Genomic DNA, 20,794 nt, shown 5'->3' on the forward strand with positions numbered 1-20,794 from the left:
CTATTTTTAAGCTCTTGAGACTTTTTTACGGGTGGAATTCATATTGTGGTCTGTTTTTTTATAGTTTTATATTCAACTTCTCTCAATTCTTAATTTAACATTATCTATGTTTTCACGAGAAAGTTGAGACTATTATATGGAAAAAAGGACATTGTAAGAATACCATTCTCACATATAGACAACATTCCAGATGGAGCTTTCATTCTTATCCATACACACAAATAGAGTAAAAATCTTTGTCATTACTTTACCCTATTGCAAAGTACATTCCAGTATGATAAATCGAATAAATTTTTAACATGTTAAATCATTAATTATAGTGACTAAAATTATGAGGATTTCGAATTAACCCCCTCCCCTTATCTGCCCCTCTCATCATCTCTCCTTTCGAGGCTTAGTAGGTCGTCAGAAAGGAAGTCGTTCGCCTCCCCCGACCCGGGGGAGGCGCACGCGCTATCAGGGGGTGGGGGTTGGACGATCAATAAGGGACGTACTACCCTCGGCGGCGGCCTCAGGAGGGCAGGAGATCAGTAGCGTACGGTCGCGCGACAGGTGCACGACGAGGGTGCGTGCGTGGGGTGTGTGCGCATAGAGGGTGAGTCGCGAGTGAGCGAGGGCAAGTGAGAGCAAAACTGCCCCTCCTCCTCCTCTACCCCCGGCGCTGCGGGAAAAACTCGCCTCAGCATGCAACCACCGCCGAGAAAAGTAAGAGGAAGTCATTGCGTACTCCAGAACTCACCCCCGTTCCGAACAATGGGTTGTAACCGCTGTAATCTTGTAGGGTTGACTCTCAATGCTGTAGGTAGGGGAGAAACGTCTTTACGTCAAGCCAAGTGCGTCCGAAACGCAAGAGTCATCTTCTTGTGTTATAGTTACACAAGAAAATCGACCTTATATCGTGTCAAACGTAAAGATCGTTTTCCTATGCCGAAGCCACATAGAAAAAGAAACTTGAACATTCGTCTCAGTCTTTTAATCAATATAAAACGATAATGACATAGCAATTCTTCGCGCGATTTTAATAATATAGTTTTATGTACGAATCAGTAATAAATAATGTATAATCAAGAACACAAAAAAAATAATAATTAAATACATGCTTCAATTTACAAGATCCGTGTTTTCTACAAAAAGTCAAATAATTTTGAAGAATATTGAAACAATTTTAATCCTTTAATATCAATAATGATAATATTAATTTTATATCAATCTCAAAATAAGCAAAGTAATAAAAATCTAATAATAGTAAATACACAGTAATAGAATGAGAAAGAGCGAGATTTACTTATAATTATATATCATCAGAATTGAAATTCTGTAAAATTATGCCGGTTTTAATTGACAGTTCAAAGGAGGACGCTCTTTAAGAAAGAAATGGAGAGGGTGGAAAGGAAGAATTAATAAAGCGAAGAAGCAGATAGGCGAAAGGCGAAAGAGTGCACGTCCAACGTAATCGCTGTTAACACCTTCATGTCGGAATTTCGCGAGCAATTTACTTTCGATATTATTTTGTATATTACGTGGAGAGACGAAATATACGCTTACAGAAATTATAAAATTATATAGAAATTTTTAAAAAGTAACAGAGTGATAGAATAATCTCAAGGAAATGTTTTTATCGATTTTGTCAAAAAGATTTAGGCAGCGTGCATTTCTGGACGACATTACGTTACACTGCTAAATGTGTGTGTGTGTATGTGTATAATATAAATATTATTAAGAGCAATCGTTACAAATGCTAGTTTATAAGTAATTTATAAATTCATATTTATTTATATTTCTATATAATCTATATGGATATAGTATTACCATTTTAAATAATAATTATAATTACTTACAAAATATATTTAATCACAATTATATATCTTGAAAAATTAATTACAAAGTTGCGATTAATTTTAACAACATGATTTACTGTTTTTATTGCAATTTTTAACTTTGCAATTTACCGTTTTATGTCATTGGGCGATGTTCGTTTCTTAGAAAAGAAACATTTCTTCATACACGTATACATACACATATACATATATACGTATGGCTAAATAAAAAATTCTTCACCAAGAAACAACTATAAATACCGTTTCATATGATATTAAAACACCCTGTGTCGATTATCATTGATTTTCGATTTGCACTTGGAGTGAGGAGTGAAAGAAAGAGAAAGAAAAAAAGAGAGAGAGAGAGCTTGAGAGATTCGATTAATTGCTAGAAATAAGAAACTTGAAGTAATTTATAATTAAAATTCTTTTAATTAAAATGTGAAATAGTAAAATAACTAATTTATGTTTATTTAATTTGTTTTCTTTGTTTGATTGTAAGGGAAACTACGCGAAATTTCTTAAAAATGTGCACACGGAGCAGGCGGCAAAATTGCAGGCGAAAAATCAGCATGAGTGCGATCTTCTGGAAGACATACGGTGAGTTGTTATTAAACGACAATTTGGGCGCAATATTGCGTTTTTTTAAATAATACAGTTTACAGCTTGGGAGAATAATTTTATATTTTTAAAAAGTGTATTATACCAGTTGTGATTATTATTTCAAAATTGTTGTTGATAAATTTTTCAAATGGTTTCGATAATCAAATAAGTATAGTAATTTTTCTCTTTCAGTAATTTTACGATAAAAAAGTCTGCCATTGAAAAATCCTACTCTGAGGTAAGGAATTATTCACATTTTTTATATATGTGTTATTTTTTAATAGTAATAAATATTTATAGTACTCGTTACTATTAATTTTTTAATTGTGATATGGACATACCGCTTTTCAGGCGTTACTCAAAATATCGTCTGCGTACTTAAATAAGAAGATACCGAATATACCAGATCTCAAATTCGATGGAGCAGAAGAGAAATGGTAATTAGATCTTGCAAAACGAAAGTCTGCACGTATAACTTTATCTCTTTTTCTATGATATATATGTTGCGGAAAATCTTATACACATTAAAAACTATTTTTGCGCACTTACAATATTTAATTCTAATAAGATTAGATTGGTTTTATAATCTACGTTAATAATTAGCTATTATTAATTTCTGATAATTAATTGACCCAATTAATATATACATGAAATTTTGATACGTTATCGTGTAACATAAAGATGAATTAAGAAAATCGATATGACTTAACAAAAGTAAGAATTATTTTCGCGTATCATATACACGGGAATTTGACCTCTACGGAATTGTACCGGTTTCAATTCCCGGCTGTTTATCGATCGGGGAAGTTTGCCAAGGAGAAGAAGGGTCATAGGTAAATGGCGATCCGCTGGCGGGCGGTCGAATGATTATAGGAACATGTGGAACGTGTGGCGAACCGTGCTGGAGGAGAACGAGAAGCTGGCGCGCGCGCGCCTCGCCGCTGTCGAGATCTTCCAGCAGCAAATCGCCGATGACGCCAAGATCCTCAGAATGCACAAATTACAAATCTCTAAGAAGGTATTGAGATTGAAGATTTTGTCATAAATTAATAATACACATCTTATATTTTATGTATTTGATATATAAATATGACAATGATAACACAAGTTGGAAAGAAATAGATTTTTGAATTATTTAGAAAAAACTTTTAAAATGTTTTTTTTCTAAATAAAAAATATAAGAAAATTCTATATTGCAGAGCTTATAAATGCAATTTATATTTATAAATATAATTAATTGTATAAATATTATATTATAAATGCTATATATTTGAAATGCTTCTGTAATAAATGAATTTCTAGGCAATCGACCAATTATTGATAGTACAAAAAGAGCTCCAAACTTGCGTACAGGATGTCGACAAGACGAAGAAATTGTACTTTGACGAAGAACATAGCGCACACGATGTGCGTGATAAAGCAAAAGACATTGAAGAAAAGTACGTATATTATTTAAATTTCACTTATTTACTCGAAAATTAAGTCTCTCTTGAGTTTTTTCGAAAGTAAAATTCTTATAAAATATAAACTCTAATATAATTTTGTTTCTTGATGAGAACAATTTCACAAAAAAACATGTATTATTATCTTTGTAATATATACTGTATATATATATATTTATACTCGAAACTCGAAGTTTTCTAACGTATACTTTCCTTCTTTCAATAATCTTTTCAACATTTTGACCATTTGTTTTTTTTCATACGCTGTGTATTATCATTATTATTGGCTAACTATATGAGCCGCGGCCGCACAATCGCGAATGCAATAATTCATGTTTACTCAATGCTTTCAGACTGAAGAAAAAGAAGGGTTCCTTCTTCCAATCAATAACGTCTTTGCAGAAAAATAGCGCCAAGGTATATGATTCTTTATTATAAAAATTAATCGATTATTGCAGATATTTTAAGACGTAAATCATCACACGAGATCTTTTCAAAATTCATAATTTTTTTGAGGCTATGGATTTTATTAAACAAATACTTTTTAGTTTTGAATAATCTCTTTTGCATGTCAGGTGAGCTCGAAGCGAGACGCTTTGGAGGAGAAATCAACTGGTGCTCGCAATGATTACCTATTGAGCCTCGCCGCCGCCAATGCCCATCAGAACCGATATTTTGTAGTCGATTTACAGAGCACCATGCAGGTAAGTCCCCACACAGCGGTGATGGTGATATGCGATCGGCAAATTGAAAGATAGCAGTAAGATCAGAAAATATTTTAGTACGCAATTCCATATTAAATGCGCAATTCTAAGCTCTTTCTAAGTCGAAGCAATAATTTCAAATGTCCTACTCCGCAATCTCTGTATGCGTTAATATAATGTGAATTGCTATTGTTCTTTTTATCTTGGCAAAATCTCGATTTTTATATTTTATACCTGAGACTATTTCTATTTGCTGTATTTCTTCACGTTGCTTAGTATTTGGAGCAAGGAGTTTACGACAAAGTAGCGGAGTACTTAACACTGATGGGACGCACGGAGCTGCTCACTTGTCTAGCCACACAGAACAGCTTCGGCAAGATTCGCGATCAAGCTCAGCAGGTACGTCTAAAAATCGATATCGGAATAATAGAGAGACCAGCAATGTTATTCATAATATTATTTTATCACTTATTTTAATTTTTATATTCTTTACCTACTTTATACTCCGAGATTTGTATTCTTTTTTCTTCTTAATCTTTATTATGTTGATATTACTGTAAAAATTTTTATTTTTTATCACAACGAGGAAAGAATTTACGAATAACATGTCGAATTACAGCTTACTAGGGAGTACAATATCCAATGTTGCTGTTTATACTATCCTGTTTTGAAGCAACATATTCAATACGACTTTGAGCGTTGCGATAACGATCCAGTAGATAGGTTTGTAGATCATCTGTACATAGTTTGTAGATTATAATGTTTTATTTTAAATCATATCGATATGATAACGAAATAAATTTTAGACGTAATCAGTACTGAATTGGCGTTGCAAAAAATTCTCTTCTGTGAAACTACATTTTAATAGCATGATCTGGATAAAAATTTTTACGAATCTAGGGTAACTGCCGATCATTCAGCGGCGACGACATTGGGCAAAGAAGCGCGTCGCTGGTCGACAAAAATTGCCCGTGAGGTCAGCAACATTCGTGAAAATAACCGGAAACTTCAAATGTTATACCAACTCAAAGAGTCTGGTCAGAAGGTTCGTGTCACTGGATGTCCTGAAAGAAAGGAAAGAAAAAATAAATTGTAAACCTTTCTAATTTGTTTTTTTTTCCAGACTGATCCGAACGATCCTAATGGTCCAGATTTAGATACTAAGATCGATGAATTGAAGCACGCCGTTCGACGAGCAGAGGTAAGCTTTAACTTTATCTACAAAAAAAAAGAAAGAATTATTTATTTTGATATATATCCAAAAATTAAGTCAAATGATAATTACAATAATTTCTATAGTGTGTCACACATACTCATAAAATATATTCTTTTCTAACAGACAGCAAAACTCAAGGCGGAAGCAAGGCTAGAATGTCTTCGACTCGGTGGAGGTTTGTTAATATTTTCTGTTTTAATAGAAATATAACATTTTTTTTACATTGATCTATAAAATTATAAATTTTACTCTGCTTCGTATTTTACAGTGAACGTAGACGAATTCTTACAAGAGGCTGAAACACTAAGCGTTCAGGACATGCCGCGTTCGGCCAGTTCTCTCTCTGTTAGGACAGATGCATCTGGTGCAGCGGTAATTCTCAAAATGCATAATGTGCTTTTCGTCAAATTTTTCTCTAACAAAGATAGATATATTCTATATGAATATATAAAAATATTTTCTATTATTTTTTCAATCTTAGTTTTCCATCTCTAGCATTAGCCACTTAAATAATTGTATCCGACAATAGAGAATTTGTTGAACGATCGCTCTCATTAAATCATAACACTGTGCAGTCAAGAATAAAAACATGTGAAAAAATTATGCACAGTTTTTTAATAATAACAAAAGAAATGTACTTATATACAATATTACTTTTAGGAACATCCATCATCGGACTCATTCTACGACAGCGACGGCGACGGCGGAAGCGACCTAACGACATTGGAGCGACCCGGAAAGAATGCGCCTCAACAGGAAGAGGAAATTGAAGAAAGACAGAGGCATGACAGTGCCGAAGTCGATGGTATGCAGATAATTTTCATACAAAATTAAATTTTACAAGTATTTACATAATTTATTTATTATTTACACATTAACTTATTTTATATATTTTATATATACCGTGTAGAAAACTGAAAATTATCTTTTTAGCATTGCTGGAGCAGGAGAAGCAACGGATAGAGCAGTTAACGGCAGGCTGGGAAGATCCTATGTCGGTTGATTGGGAGAACGAAGAGAAAGATGACCAGGACATGACGCACGAGACACCAGAGATGCCTTCTAACCAACCCATATACAAATGCACTGCTCTATACTCCTATACAGTAAGCGATTCTGTAGAATTATACTTTATAGAATAAATACAAAGTATTGATTATGGGAAATTAAATAGCACTTCGTGCATTAGAAATATCCTTGATTAAAGTGATATTTTTTGGTATATATTCTGTAAAAACAAACTAATTTTTCTCTTTTAGGCGCAAAATCCCGATGAGCTTTCCATCGTGGAAAGCGAGCAGCTAGATGTGGTGGGTGAAGGCGATGGCGACGGATGGTTAAGAGCAAGAAATTACCGAGGAGAGGAAGGTTTCGTTCCTCAAAACTATCTCGATGTAGAAAGAGAACCCGAGACCACCACCGGTCTAACTTCGCAGGGTCCAGGTCTGGTCCAGCAGATCTCCTTCTCATCCGTTGATTACACGATTGACGATCATGACGCCGTCGACCCCGATGCCAATTTGCAAAGTGCCGCTTCGGAAGCCATAATACAAAACCACGTTGGAGGTATATCGGAAAATTCGATTCGTTTATACCTCTCGTTTGTCTCGACAGGATCTAAAATTTCAGATATTCAAAATAACATGATACATACATTAAATTATAGAAATGGAGCAATATTGCATCGCACTTTACGATTACGACGCGACATGCGAGGAGGAGCTGAGCTTTTTGGAAGGTGACATCGTTAAGGTGTTGAAAAAAGAACCACACGATGTAGACGACGGCTGGTGGGAAGGTGAGCTGAGAGGTCAGCAGGGTCTTTTCCCCTCTCTCGTCGTGGAACCTTGTGGTGCGGACGGATGTCCTTTGACCCCACAGGTGAGAAATTAAGTATCGTTTTAAATAGATCAGAATCAAAATTATAAATCGAATAATCAACTTATAACTAATTGTATAACAGAAAAGTAATATAACATTTTTTTTATTTCAGGAAAATATAACACCACCGAGTTCCGCGCCGCCAGTCTTTACTCCACCAGAAGCACCGGAAGAATTTTTGCTAGCCGATGAGCTTGCTCAAATGGGAGGTAATTATAGCTACTTTTATTAATTTGGAATATTTTTGTACATGTATGTACTTACACATATTATTTTTATATATTGCTTATATGTATAAAAATAAAAGAGTATTTCCACATATATACATTTATTTATTTATTTATTATATATGTGTCTATTATAGAATCGCAAGAAGAGAAGTCAATGGTGAACGGGGATAGTGGATTTAAGATAAATTTGTCGCAAGACCAAAAGGAACACTACGGTGCACAGTTCGAGGAAGATGAAACGCCAGGTATAGGTGAGTTTCCAAATTAAATAGAAATCTTCGAAATTGCTATGATAATAGCTGAAATACAGCAGGTATTATTCATTTTAATCTATGAAACATTATGACTTGCTGCACAGTCGTGGAGATATCAGATGAATCAGGTGATAAGGTAATTTGGTACAATGTGAAAAATTATTTATACGTTTGGTTTCAATGTTTTCTTCTTTACAAAAAGCATGCAATTATTTTTATCAAAGGTTTAATATATTAATGCTACACGGACGTTGCTTATGATTAACAATAAAGTTTGCTTCAGAGAGAGATTTCATCAAAATCAAATTTTATTTCTGCAATGAAATAGTTATGTTGTTTTTCTCAAATCTAATGAAATATGAGAGATATGATTTATACAGACTTACAGAGAGTTACACAGAGTTACCTTATATCAAGAATAAAACTTCATTCAATTCGCAGACGGAAAAGCCCGAGGATCCTAAATCCGGTAAAGACTTCAAATCCACTAGCCAAAAAGACGATTACGGTCTTGGAGTGGCTCAGATAGTGATCACAGCCGCAACTCCGATGGAAGAGATCGAACATCCCTTCCCCGGGGCGGAGGAGACTCCGGAAGACTCGGTAAAGTCTGCAGAAGCCTCCGAAGTTGATCCTGAAGCTTCAAGTGCGGCCTCTGATCCAAATGAAAGCGAATGTAAAGAGGAAGAAGAACCGACCGTCATCTTGGACGAGAAGGAGGGAGAAGAAGCTGAAGAAAAGTCTACAATTGACGAACTTCCAACTGACTCGGCACCATTTCCAATCAGCAGCAGTTCTGGAAGCGAAGCGGAATCAACTTCCGGTCCCAGCACCAACGAAAATTCTCAATCGAGGGGAACGGTAGTAGAAGTGACGGAAGAAGTTTCAGAGGTCATGGAAGAGGACGAAATCGCGCCAGGGAAAATGCTGGTAGGAGGAAGAGCCAGCATCCCAGATGAGCTACAGCCGGATCAATTGGAAAAATTGCAAACGCTCAAGGAATCGAACGCCTAGGACTGACTGAGCCCCGGGGCCAACAAGGGCAGAATTACCTTGCCTGATGGCCATCCCGCCAACTTCCGACATCTGCTAGACTTCTGGCGATCACCTGAGGTGCTAGGCAAAAAAGACTAACTGTAATAAACTCACGCTAAGACTCTATCTGAAATTCATAAGGTTCTTATGGTGATCGAGTAGTGGTGAGAATAAAGACGTTTGGAATTGTGACTGACCTATCTTTAAAGTAATGGATGTTAATAGATCAAGTAATGCGCTGAAGACTGTCTAAATTATGGCTATATAAGCATAAGAATTATTTTCGCGTACCGAAAGTACGGGAAAATGTCCAGAATAAGATTTAACTTCGAACTACTTTGAAAATAATGTATGTTATATATCTTTATTAACGAATCAGGATCATAAGAAAAGATTCATTTATGAAGCTACTTATATACTGATTACCGTACTGATTTATTAACATCCTGAAGAAGAGAGATGATCTAGTAAATTAATTGAAAAAAATATTCTGTTGAATAAGAAATAATTTGAAGTACATGAGATGTTTAAAATCAGAACAGTCACAAAGGGTAGAAAAATTAATAGACAAGATCACCAAGACTTTATGTAAGACTTTATATAAGGTCACCGAGATTTCTTTGTGTTGACCGATTAATAAAAGATTAGAAGAATTAATTTGTCTTATCTTAGGACAAATTGAGCTTTAATGAGTTGATTAAACTCTTGAGTTAATAATGCTGACGAAGGGGTCGGAGGGGGAGATTTTCTTTCATAGGAGACGATGTACAGTGAATGGGATAATAGAAAGAATTGTCGATACCTGTGTACTATAAAGGGCGTACATTTCAAAGGAATTACACTGGTGTTGCATGTAAAAAGGACTATTCATTCAATATTCCTCATCTTTCGTTTTCATTTTCCTTGTCCAACATACTGAAAGTGTATAATTAAATCTATATGCTAAAATTAAATGGCCTCTTTATGTTGTTAAGGACAATATCATATATTGTATATGTCATGAAAACAAATTCGATTACATGCTAAAGAGGGAAACATATACGAAATAAAAAATGTCTGACGGTCCCAAGGATAAAATTATTAAAGTTTATAGAAAAGTTCAAAACTTTATTGTATACATATATTACATAGAAAAAAAACTCAAATAAGACTCGTGAAAAATCTTTGATACAGAAATTATTTCAGAATAAAAAACTGATAGCTCTTTAAGCTTGCATTCGCAAAGCACCATCCAATCTAATTGTCTCCCCATTTAATAACGGGTTTTCAACGATCTGCTGTGCCAACATGGCATACTCATCGGGACTCCCTAATCTCTGAGGAAATGGGATGCTCTTCGCCAAAAAGACGCGTACTTTTTCTGGCAGTGCCCTTAATAACGGAGTATCAAAAAGTCCTGGAGCAATTGTTACAACACGAATTCCATCCTTGGAAAGATCGCGAGCAATAGGTAAAGTCATTCCTACATAAATATAAATTATAGAAAATAAAAAACTAAACATCTAAATAAATACAAAGAGTGAGAAAATGAATAGACAATACCTACGACTGCTCCTTTCGAAGCAGAATAAGCAGCCTGTCCCATTTGACCATCAAAAGCCGCGACACTTGCAGTGTTAATAATTACACCTCTTTGACCATCTTGATTAGGTGTGTTTTCAATCATCAAGCCGGCAGAGAGGCGAATAGCGTTGAAGGTGCCGATGGTGTTGACTTGGATAATTTTAGCGAAATCCTCCAGTTTGTGAGGAATTTTTTTATTACTGTTATACGTCTTGAAAGCTATGGCAATACCGGCGGCGTTGACGAGAACGTCAAGCTTGCCAAATTTTTGTTTCGTAAGATCGAGAGCAGCTTGGACATCAGATTCCGAAGTTACCTTCGAAGAAAGAAAGTTAAGACGTTACATTTAACTGAGATAATAAGGTAAGAATACATGATATATAATAAGAATAAATAGAACATAATAATATTGATGAAAAATTACAAGTTATAATTTTAAAATATAGATAATACATAATTTAATGTTTTAAATACATACACACATAGGTGCGAATACTGCATTGGCCTCTCCCAATTCGTCGGCCACAGTTTTACCTTTCGAAGTAGGTAAATCGCCAACAATCACCTTTGCACCTTGCTTGACGAATCTTTCTACTGTACCACGGCCTAGCCCGGAGGCACCGCCTGTCACCAAAGCCACAGTACCCTATAATAAATAAAAACAGTTTTTATCTCTCTTTATCACAAATGAGTCCCATTAAGCATTTTGATACAAAATGTAATCGTTTTAATTTTTACATGCAATTATCTCCAAAGCTGACATCCCGGATAAAAAAAATATTACATAAAAATTGTTCTTTTTGGAGAGAAACGTCTTATAATTATATCACAACTTTATTCCAAATGCTTGCGAGTTGGTTAACAAGATTATTTATTTCAAAGACTGCGTTCTAATATTCAGCCAATGCTGAAAATCTAAGGTGTGAATATCAGAAAGCAATCTAAATAAGGCCATATGTTCCTTTCAGGATGACTTTAACCTTTAACCCGATGTCATTGTCCAAAAACAAGAACTGTAGGATGACATAATCCTAAATCAAATCTAAGAAAACTCCGTGACGTTTTTTGATGTGAAAAACATAGTGTAAAATACATTATATTATTATTAAAATATATGTACAATAAATATATGTGTACAGCTATATATACCACTGTAATTAATTAGAGACATAAGTAAAACAAATGGCAAATTGCTGCTGTAATAAAAGATAGAAGAATGAATACATTGTTTAAACGACAAACATACCTTCAACATTTTCGAGTTTCAATTTTTCTTTGAATATAAATGTTAATAAGCTTCGCGGCCCTCACTCTCACTAGTCACGAGGATCGTCCAAGCTTTATTGAAGGTCTTCTAAACACGTCGTGTATTTTATACTTGGATTGGCGGGGGATAAATTCCAATTATTCCAACAATGAATCGCAAGAAATTATCTCGGTGGACTTTAGATCCTGATGAGATAACAAGTTAGCAGGGAGTGGGCTGGGCAATGTTATAGATACTATATATTGGACGGATGAAAGACCTAGACCAAAAAAAGAAATATTGAAGATTGAAGGTTATATCTACTGTGTATAGAAACACAAACTACCCAGGTAGCAATTAATGTCTAAAAGACATCATAAAGACATCTTTAAGATTTCTGGCATCTTAAAGACATCTTTATGATGTCTTTTAGACATTAATGCTACCTTGCTACCTGGGTACTTCAATTAATAAATAATATTTAGTATCGTAGTAAATGCAAATATTACGAAGCTTCCACGTGGCGAAGACTTATTGGCGGACTTGGAGTGATTTTGACCAATTTTGACCAACATTAAAACTCCAATTAGCTTAATCAACGATTAAAATGCTTTGTTAAGTGGATAGTCCAATGTATGCATATTTTAATCACAAAAATAAGAAAGTTGCGATAAACGTTGACGATACTGTGTCAAGTTTTGGAAAAATATATATTTTAATTATAATATTAAAATATTAAAATGTAAATGTAATATTTTTCATAAGCTAACGTAAATTAAAGAAATTTTGTTCAATTAACTTAAATAAATCCGATTCATTCTTTTTTAAATCAGACTCTATAGATGATTAATTGTCATTTTGATTACATATTAAACACAGATTGCATTGTTTACAATAAATTGTTGAGATTTGTATTGCATTTGCGTCCGCAGGAAGAAGAGATTTTCCAGGGACAAAGATACTGTTACTAGAAAGCGCACATTCCTATTGGATATCGGCGTATATAAATATTTTGCTATCAAGTAAACAGAACGTAGCGACTGTAGCGTGTGACTCAAACGTCAAACGCCGAGAACCGACGGAGACGATCGTTTGTTATAACTGTCTGGCATTAATCAGTATCACGTCGAAAAATGTCGGCGATGTTGACTGCCGATTGGTTTCCCCTGGGACGAGACGTATACTTTCGGTAAATGTACCCTGAAATTTACACATCTGACAAGTATAACGCTTTTGCACGGTTATGTTTTGTGTGACAATGAAGCTGTCACTGCTTGACACATCGTTACTAATGGCCCGTTACCGACTTTTATTGTAGCAAACTCGAGCTGTACCCGATATCCTTCCAGTACGAGATTTCCAGCAACAATTTGTTAGTGGCAGCTCCATACGGGGGCTCCATCGCTGTAACGAGAAACCCGAAGAAACTCGTCAAAGTCCAAGGATCTAACAAGCCTTTAATATTGCTGTACACATCGTCAGGAAAACCGACAGCCAAGCTGCAAGTGAGATCTCTTTAGTTCGAAGACTCTGTACGACTTTAACTTTCTTTACATTTATTCCTTATTCTTTGCTTAACTTTCTATTAGTGGAGCAGTGGACAACTGATATCGTTCGGCTGGTCCCAGCAAGAAGAATTGTTGTGTGTGCAAGATGATGGCATGGTTCTCATATACGACATGTTCGGAACTTATCAGCATACCTTTAGCATGGGAAATGTAAGTCAACGAGCTATAAATCTCTAATTATGGATGAATTTTTTGATATGCATTATTTTTTTTTCCTTTCAAGGCAGCCAAAGATACTAAAGTTATCGATGCAAAGTTCTTCACGACATCTAATAGTACTGGGATAGCCGTTTTGACGTCTACCAATCGTATATTTCTAGTGAACAATGTGTCTGAACCTAAAGTCCGACCAATCACTGATATGCCAAGTAAATATATTAAATATAATGTATTTGTACGCGTTCCTTGAATTTTCACTGTTATCACAATTTTTACTTCTAGGATATCCAATTGATTGTTGGTGCATGGTACATTGCGACAGGGAGACACAAGTAATTTTGTCAAATAGAGAAGGAATATTTGTAATTCATCAGTCCCATCCAAACACTTATTCATTTGTAAGCATACTATTATATAATTCATTTGACCCGAATTCTGTGCATTTAAAAATCAATATTTAATTCAAGTGTTGCTTTATTTTGCTTTTAGAGCAATCTCTTCAGTAATAAGATCAATAATGTGATAGCATTTGACCCGAATTCTGTGCATTTAAAAATCAATATTTAATTCAAGTGTTGCTTTATTTTGCTTTTAGAGCAATCTCTTCAGTAATAAGATCAATAATGTGATAGCGATAGCTGTGTCTACCAATAATCGACACATTGCGCTTTATTCCGATACTGGACACTTGTACATTGGTTCGATAGACTTTAGAGAGAAGTATTGTGAATGTTATACGAATATGAAGGAACCTCTTGCAAATATAGCTTGGTTAGTAAACACAATATAATTCAAATTATTTAAATTTAATAACATAAATTTTAGAGAATACAATATTAAGATTTGACAAATGTTTACAGGTGTGGTACGGAAGCCGTAGTGTGCAGCTGGAACAGTACGATAATGGTGGTGGGACGTACAGCTGATACTATAGTATACAATTACGATGGTCCAGTACACTTGGTCACAGAGATTGACGGAGTACGTGTGTTGTCAAGTAGTTCGCACGAAATGATACAGAAAGTACCAAACGTCGTCCAAAGAATATTTAGAATCAACTCGACGGATCCTGCTTCCTATCTCCTAGAAGCTTCTAAGCAGTTTCAGAAGAAAAGCCACAAGGCCGACAGTTATATAGATTTAGTGAAGGATAAGCTGGACTCGGCGATAAAAGCGTGTATTGACGGTGCGAGTCACGAATTTGATTTCGAAACGCAAAAGATTCTGATGAGAGTAAGTTGAACAAACTTACATTTATTGAGAGAGATATTAAAACTATTTAACATTGTCAATTTTTCGTCAGGCTGCCAAGTTTGGAAAAGGATTCAGCAAAACGATAGATTCAGAATATTACGTTCAAATGTGCAGGATTTTGAGAGTCTTGAATGCAGTGAGACATCCTGCTGTGGGGATTCCGTTAACATATACGCAGTATCCTTTTGTATTCAGTTGATACATATTGCATGATGAAGATTTCTTCATGCGTTCTTCGTATCATTTTGATAATTGTTGCAATCTACGAAAATCCTTAATGATGTTAGATTTAATATTCTCACAAATCAAGTGCTATTAGATCGGCTGGTAGCACGAAGACATTATTATTTAAGTATACAAGTAGCGCGTCACTTGCAATTACCCGAGATTGATGGAGAAAGTAGAATATTAGCACATTGGGCTTGCTACAAAGTAAGAAATGATATGTAAAAAGACGAGTTTTATACGAGCTGTTTAAAATATATATTTTCTTTTTGTACTTCACAGGTGAAACAAACGCAGTTAGATAAGGAACAAATAGCAGAGGAGATCGCTGATAAATTAGGATACGCTCCTGGTGTTTCATATAGCGAAATCGCGAAAAGAGCGGCGGATTGCGGACGAAAGCAATTGGCCATAAAAGTAAATTTCTTAATGTATACGAATATGTTGGGTATTACATAATTTACCGCGGGAAACTATACATTAGCATCTTTTCAGTTAATCGACTACGAACCGCGTGCACGTCAACAAGTACCCTTGCTGTTGACACTTGGCGAGGAGCGTGCTGCTCTGCATAAGGCAGTCGAAAGCGGCAATACGGATTTAGTCTATACTGTCATTCTTCATCTCAGGGAAAATATGACTCTCGGAGATTTTCAAGTAAGCAGATAATACTTTATTCCAAGCGCAGATGGATTTACGTTGTTCTCATATAACTGATCTTTAACGCAGATGTCCATAATGCATTGTCCTCTGGCAATGGCATTGTATATTAAATATTGTCAGAGCCATAATAGAGAGACATTGCGTGATATTTACAATCAGTACGACGATTTCCATTCGCAAGCGGTGTGGTTTATCACCGAGAGTTATCAACGAAAGGTTGGGGTACAATTATTTATACATTTATAATTTTTTTTATAATATAAAACAGGTAAAAGCATATTGTCTATTTTTAGAACACGATGTCGAGAGATGCATTACTGCAGTCTGCTCAGGAAAATTTCAGATTAGCCCGTAATGATACTAATACGTCATTAACAGAAGAACAGATAAAACTGTTGAAGTATCAGAGATCTTTAGAGGACACGCTACACGAATCGGTAGTAGGAAAGCCTCTGCACGATACTGTAAAAATATTATTATTGCGTAACGAATTGAAATTAGCGGATAAATTACGATCAGAGTATAAAATACCAGATCGGAGGTATACTAATTTTTATAACTTTAAGCAAATTATTTATGGTTGTCTCTTGTATTATATGAAGTGATATTTTAACACAGATATTGGTGGTTAAGAATACAATGCCTAGCGGAACAAGGCTTATGGAATGATTTGGAAAAGTTCTCCAAAAGTAAAAAGTCTCCCATTGGCTACGAGGTAACAATAAATAACAAACTTGCATTATTTTCACGTAATTATATAATTATATATATCATTCGTTTATCGATGTGATAAAATAATTTTTCAACAATTTTTCCATGTTCAAGCCGTTTATAGATGAATGCCTGAAGTATAACGAAAAATTAGAAGCAAGGAAATACTTAGCCAAAGTTAAAGATGATCTTAAAGTAAAATATCTAGTGAAGTTAAAGTAAGTAGCTGGAAATATACTTTTTAAAATGTAAATAAAATGTATGAAACATATATGTAAGTATAAATATGGAAATTCTGCAGTTTGCTTAGCGAAGCGGCGCAAACAGCGTACGAACAAAAGGATGCTTCGGCTCTCACATTTGTGTTGGCACAATGCGGATCGTCAGACAGACAATTCGTGGACAAGATCAATATGTTACTAGCTAGTCTTAAAAATTAAGGTTTTTTTTTAAGGTCATTTTATAAGATGCATTTACATATATAATTCAGATAACGTAACATTTGATAAGAATAGTGATTTTAGAATAATTTTACAGATCAGTGAACATCTAAGACATAACTTATCGAGATTGGTAAAATAGTATATTACATATTCCAATAAGAAATATACATCTTGCTTTAATTAATATCAATAAAAAATTTGAATCCGCTCAGATATTCTGTTTGTTATAAACTGTACAAGAATGTGAATGTATATTTGTTGTGCGAAATATTTGTAACTGAATTCTATACATTTATATTACTTTACAACGCTGATATGTATATAGAATATAGTAGTATATACTAAACCTGAGTATTTCCCATTACCGTTAAAATTCTTCCACGTGTTATATCATAAAATCTTTTTACTTCCAAAAAATGGAAGTAAAAACACACACGTATAATTAAAAATATATTTTATAGCTTAAAACAAGTTGATCAACTAACTTCTTTGGACCGTATAAACTTTATATGCTTCTCAACGAGATCCCTTACGATTAACTGTTCAATTTCATCACCATTATCTAATTGTTCATTTGTAAGAGACAAAGGATAATCAGTCTCCTTGCTCACAATTACCACTTGTTGCTTCCTAGTTTGCAATATGTTGGCTATTACAAGCTGAAAGACAAAAAACAATTAAAATTTAGTTATATGGTTATATCTTAGAGAAAACATGATATGCTTTACAATAATAATTACTTACATTATGATGATACTTGTTGAGGGCGGTTCTTGCCTTAGAAATCAGCAAACTTTCATCGGTTTCTAATTTAAACGAAACCACAAATGCTTTCGGGACCCACAAACTCACTAAGGGAGCTAAAATCTTTGGTACTAATTGAAGAGATATAGTTGGTGGTCCACTTGAGGAAATCTTATGGACTGACATCTCATGGGAAGGAATGTAAAAGTCCGAGACCGCTGCTGCTAAATATAATATAGCTTTGTCCTCCAAAGGTGCTAGTGCTTGGCAAGCAGATCGAAGCAGCCAGAGATATTCGGAGAGACTCGTAAAAGTTAGTTGCAACAACTTTTTCTGATCGAATGCCTCCCTATACTTTCGTAGCACTGTTGCTACCTTCTGCGTATATTCTGGTAATACTGTAAGGATAAATGTATACCAATGACATCTACGTCATTTGGATTACGTATGTACGATTATACATGTTTAATTATTCTTCGTAACTTACCTGTGATAACGGACGTCTCATTATTCTCTGATATGTGAAGCAAATCTAAAAACTTCTGACCTATAAAATGTCTCGAGAATGGTTCCAGAGATTTGACTCTGAAAATGTAAAGGGACACGTTTGTTACATCATCTCGTTAATTCATGCTACGAAGTGTATAACATCATATTACCTGTACATAAAAATAACTGCGTATCCATGCTCTAAGAAGTATTCCGCTGAAACCGAGCCTCTGGTACCCGCGCTGAAATTGTCCACGAATCTCACTGTATTATGTTCCAAGGGTACCGTCGTACCTCCACTCTGCAACGATACAAGTTGAAAGTAGAGAACATCGCAGAAAGATCATATCCTGTAATGTCACAAATCCTAGAACACACCGTCACCAATACCACTTTCTTGTCCGCCTCGAGATGCTTCCTGGTGAATTCCTTCAGCGCCTGTTCATTCTGCGCCAGGTCCTGAGGGGGTGGATGCTTCGCGTAGAAATCTTCCCACGTTGAGACCATCGTGAACGGCTGCGACTCGAAAGAGTTGCTGCGTAAAGAAGGAGAAACAATAAAAACTCATGGAGATGTCGATAGATATATGTTTATGTCGATGCGTGACATACGTAATGTATTACGTAATGAGGACTCCTAACCTCACGTCAACGCCGTCGAATGTATTATTCATTTACGTACTGTTAGTGATATTTCGTAAAATATCCGTTTGCGACAATTCACGCCAAGACGCGTGAATTGCGAGCCGTAAATAAAGAGTGTCGAACTAACCTCAAACGGAAAGAAAATGAAAAGTAGTTACTAACCTCGATGCGCGTCGAATCTTTTTCTAAAAAGGATCGGCTCAACTTCAATCGTCGATTAGCGTTTAGCAAACACCAGTTGCGAGATTTAAAATAAACTGATGCCTTTGTACATCCTTAGATAATAATTAATACATTCACGCGTCTCAATTTCCACGCCTCTCGAGAATCTTGTCTCGCGGAAAGACGAGAACACGAGTCCTTGGCTACGGTCAACGTGACGCTACAAATACTTTGAAGCGTTCTTCTCCTTCTTCATTGAAAGAAAAGAGAAGAGGAATGCTTCCAAGTATTTGTAGCGTCACGTTGACCGTAGCATTTTTTGTGACACGATAAATCTGTCGCATTTTTTCCACATTCATCATAAGTAAAAACACGAGCACTGCATTATCTTTATTACATTTTGATATACTAACGTTTGAGATAGGCGAGTTATCGTTACACATGTATAAAATTATTCTCAATTTATTTATGTAACGACTCTTGTATAAAATTCAAGATTAAAACCTTCGCGAAATATGAAAAAATCGTTGATCTAATAATACAGAGGAAGAGAGGAGAATGCACTGCCTGTGTCGGCATCACACGATATGCGCACAACTCCTTTATTTAATATTAAACTTTCTCTCCAAAATTAAATTACACACAATGTATAATACATTCCAATTGGATTAACGTATGTACTCGTTTTGGGAGTGACTTAAAACTGCTGCGCTCCTGCCATTTGGTTAGAAGAACAATAGCATTGCGTAGAGACGAAAGTGCTTGGAGGTAGCGATTTATATAACAATTTATTCCTATAACAAATACTATAGTTTACATGGCGCAGCTCAGTATTCGGGCGCTGGGCTCTTGGATTTGCTGTATTCGTCTTTTGTCGCGTAGAACTGTAACAAAAAAAAGACAAACGTGAGCACACATGGAGTTCTCTTTTGAATAATCGATTTATTCAAAATTATTCGAAGCTTGCACTTTCGGACACGTGTTTTAAATTTCAAGATGGAGGAATTCTATTTATACTCTCACATATGCTACTTTGACATATGTGTACACATATATGTTAATGTACTTCATGCATATACGTTATGTGTATGCGTGTGCACTTGTAAGTGTTGAAATGTGTTTTTTACAGGGCATGCAAAATTATAAATAGAATTCCGTTCTGAATTCTGATGCGACGTGCGGATCATCCAAAGTAGGTTTGGAGCAACGAGGTACACGTGTCGGCACCTTATACTGCTTGTCCTTGTAGTAGTTCCACGGCTCGGCCTCCTTCTTGTTGAGCCAGGAGACGTCCGGGCTCCTTGTCGCCAGGCGTAACGTGTATAAGAAAGCGCCGAGGCCTCCTAGCCCTATGCAGAAGTACAGCGGGAGCAGCTGAAAAAGAGAGGACGTTGAGAGAGAGAGAGAGCATTGCATGGCATCGCGATGTTCCGTGACGCGAAGTAATCTGCGAGTGCTAAGTGCTCACGGCTGGATTCTTCTTTATGCTCCCCAAGCTCGTCCCTTGCATCTTCATGATTGCGACGTCCAACGGAAGATCCGCGTGCAAGTCTTTCTCAATAGGACGAATTATCACCGCGCACTGTTTTCGCAGCCGCAGCCCGCAGCAGTAGCCAGTGATCCGCGAACGCGATACGCCCTCTGGGAACGATGAACGTGCACATGAACTACGTAGCCAATGTCCACGTTTGGGCCACGGGGTAACGTGCACGAATTGAATAAAATATAATATGTGTATATA

At 35.6% G+C, this 20,794-nt stretch overlaps 5 protein-coding genes across 8 annotated transcripts; 2 read left to right on the forward strand and 3 right to left on the reverse strand.

The window, feature by feature from the left end:
• Nucleotides 1–97: 97 nt before the first annotated feature.
• Nucleotides 98–10,042, forward strand: LOC139821103 (protein nervous wreck). Of its 2 annotated transcripts, none has more exons than XM_071791872.1 (22): nt 98–226; nt 321–705; nt 2,320–2,417; nt 2,613–2,658; nt 2,772–2,857; nt 3,294–3,438; nt 3,723–3,859; nt 4,216–4,279; nt 4,438–4,566; nt 4,843–4,965; nt 5,186–5,289; nt 5,467–5,611; nt 5,690–5,767; nt 5,906–5,957; nt 6,051–6,154; nt 6,443–6,587; nt 6,716–6,888; nt 7,042–7,348; nt 7,449–7,663; nt 7,776–7,872; nt 8,028–8,144; nt 8,589–8,756. In XM_071791872.1, exons 2-22 carry the CDS (start codon nt 685–687, stop codon nt 8,609–8,611), a joined length of 2,409 nt encoding a protein of 802 aa, XP_071647973.1. In that variant the 5' UTR covers nt 98–226; nt 321–684; the 3' UTR covers nt 8,612–8,756. The 2 variants fall into 2 exon arrangements, with proteins under 2 accessions (XP_071647973.1, XP_071647972.1); XM_071791871.1 differs by lacking the exon at nt 98–226 and adding an exon at nt 8,252–8,283 and having other exon boundaries at nt 504–705; nt 8,589–10,042.
• A 226-nt stretch (nt 10,043–10,268) lies between these two features.
• On the reverse strand, nt 10,269–12,132 carry Scu (hydroxysteroid 17-beta dehydrogenase 10). The gene is made up of 4 exons (XM_071791877.1): nt 11,992–12,132; nt 11,224–11,391; nt 10,725–11,061; nt 10,269–10,644 (listed from the first exon to the last, which is right to left on the reverse strand). Exons 1-4 carry the CDS (start codon nt 11,998–12,000, stop codon nt 10,388–10,390), a joined length of 771 nt encoding a protein of 256 aa, XP_071647978.1. The 5' UTR covers nt 12,001–12,132; the 3' UTR covers nt 10,269–10,387.
• Nucleotides 12,133–12,201: 69 nt separating this feature from the next.
• Nucleotides 12,202–17,227, forward strand: Vps16a (vacuolar protein sorting 16). 2 transcript variants are annotated; one of them, XM_071791873.1, is made up of 17 exons: nt 12,202–12,341; nt 12,924–13,180; nt 13,310–13,496; nt 13,581–13,709; nt 13,783–13,927; nt 14,001–14,116; nt 14,314–14,489; nt 14,579–14,951; nt 15,022–15,149; nt 15,260–15,404; nt 15,480–15,614; nt 15,693–15,854; nt 15,927–16,076; nt 16,154–16,401; nt 16,479–16,575; nt 16,686–16,789; nt 16,873–17,227. In XM_071791873.1, exons 2-17 carry the CDS (start codon nt 13,125–13,127, stop codon nt 17,009–17,011), a joined length of 2,490 nt encoding a protein of 829 aa, XP_071647974.1. In that variant the 5' UTR covers nt 12,202–12,341; nt 12,924–13,124; the 3' UTR covers nt 17,012–17,227. The 2 variants fall into 2 exon arrangements, with proteins under 2 accessions (XP_071647974.1, XP_071647975.1); XM_071791874.1 differs by lacking the exon at nt 12,202–12,341 and adding an exon at nt 12,496–12,624.
• Ppcs (phosphopantothenoylcysteine synthetase) lies at nt 16,600–19,331 on the reverse strand. 2 transcript variants are annotated; one of them, XM_071791875.1, is made up of 6 exons: nt 19,054–19,331; nt 18,626–18,782; nt 18,418–18,548; nt 18,246–18,343; nt 17,759–18,156; nt 16,600–17,673 (listed from the first exon to the last, which is right to left on the reverse strand). In XM_071791875.1, exons 2-6 carry the CDS (start codon nt 18,752–18,754, stop codon nt 17,491–17,493), a joined length of 939 nt encoding a protein of 312 aa, XP_071647976.1. In that variant the 5' UTR covers nt 18,755–18,782; nt 19,054–19,331; the 3' UTR covers nt 16,600–17,490. The 2 variants fall into 2 exon arrangements, with proteins under 2 accessions (XP_071647976.1, XP_071647977.1); XM_071791876.1 differs by lacking the exon at nt 19,054–19,331 and adding an exon at nt 18,859–18,986.
• A 310-nt stretch (nt 19,332–19,641) lies between these two features.
• Nd-mlrq (NADH dehydrogenase (ubiquinone) MLRQ subunit) lies at nt 19,642–20,698 on the reverse strand. Its single transcript, XM_071791879.1, has 3 exons — nt 20,522–20,698; nt 20,281–20,427; nt 19,642–19,937 (listed from the first exon to the last, which is right to left on the reverse strand). Exons 1-3 carry the CDS (start codon nt 20,567–20,569, stop codon nt 19,881–19,883), a joined length of 252 nt encoding a protein of 83 aa, XP_071647980.1. The 5' UTR covers nt 20,570–20,698; the 3' UTR covers nt 19,642–19,880.
• Between the last annotated feature and the right edge of the window lie 96 nt (nt 20,699–20,794).

This window comes from Temnothorax longispinosus, chromosome 10, assembly GCF_030848805.1.
Source record: "Temnothorax longispinosus isolate EJ_2023e chromosome 10, Tlon_JGU_v1, whole genome shotgun sequence".
Lineage (NCBI taxonomy): Eukaryota > Metazoa > Arthropoda > Insecta > Hymenoptera > Formicidae > Temnothorax > Temnothorax longispinosus.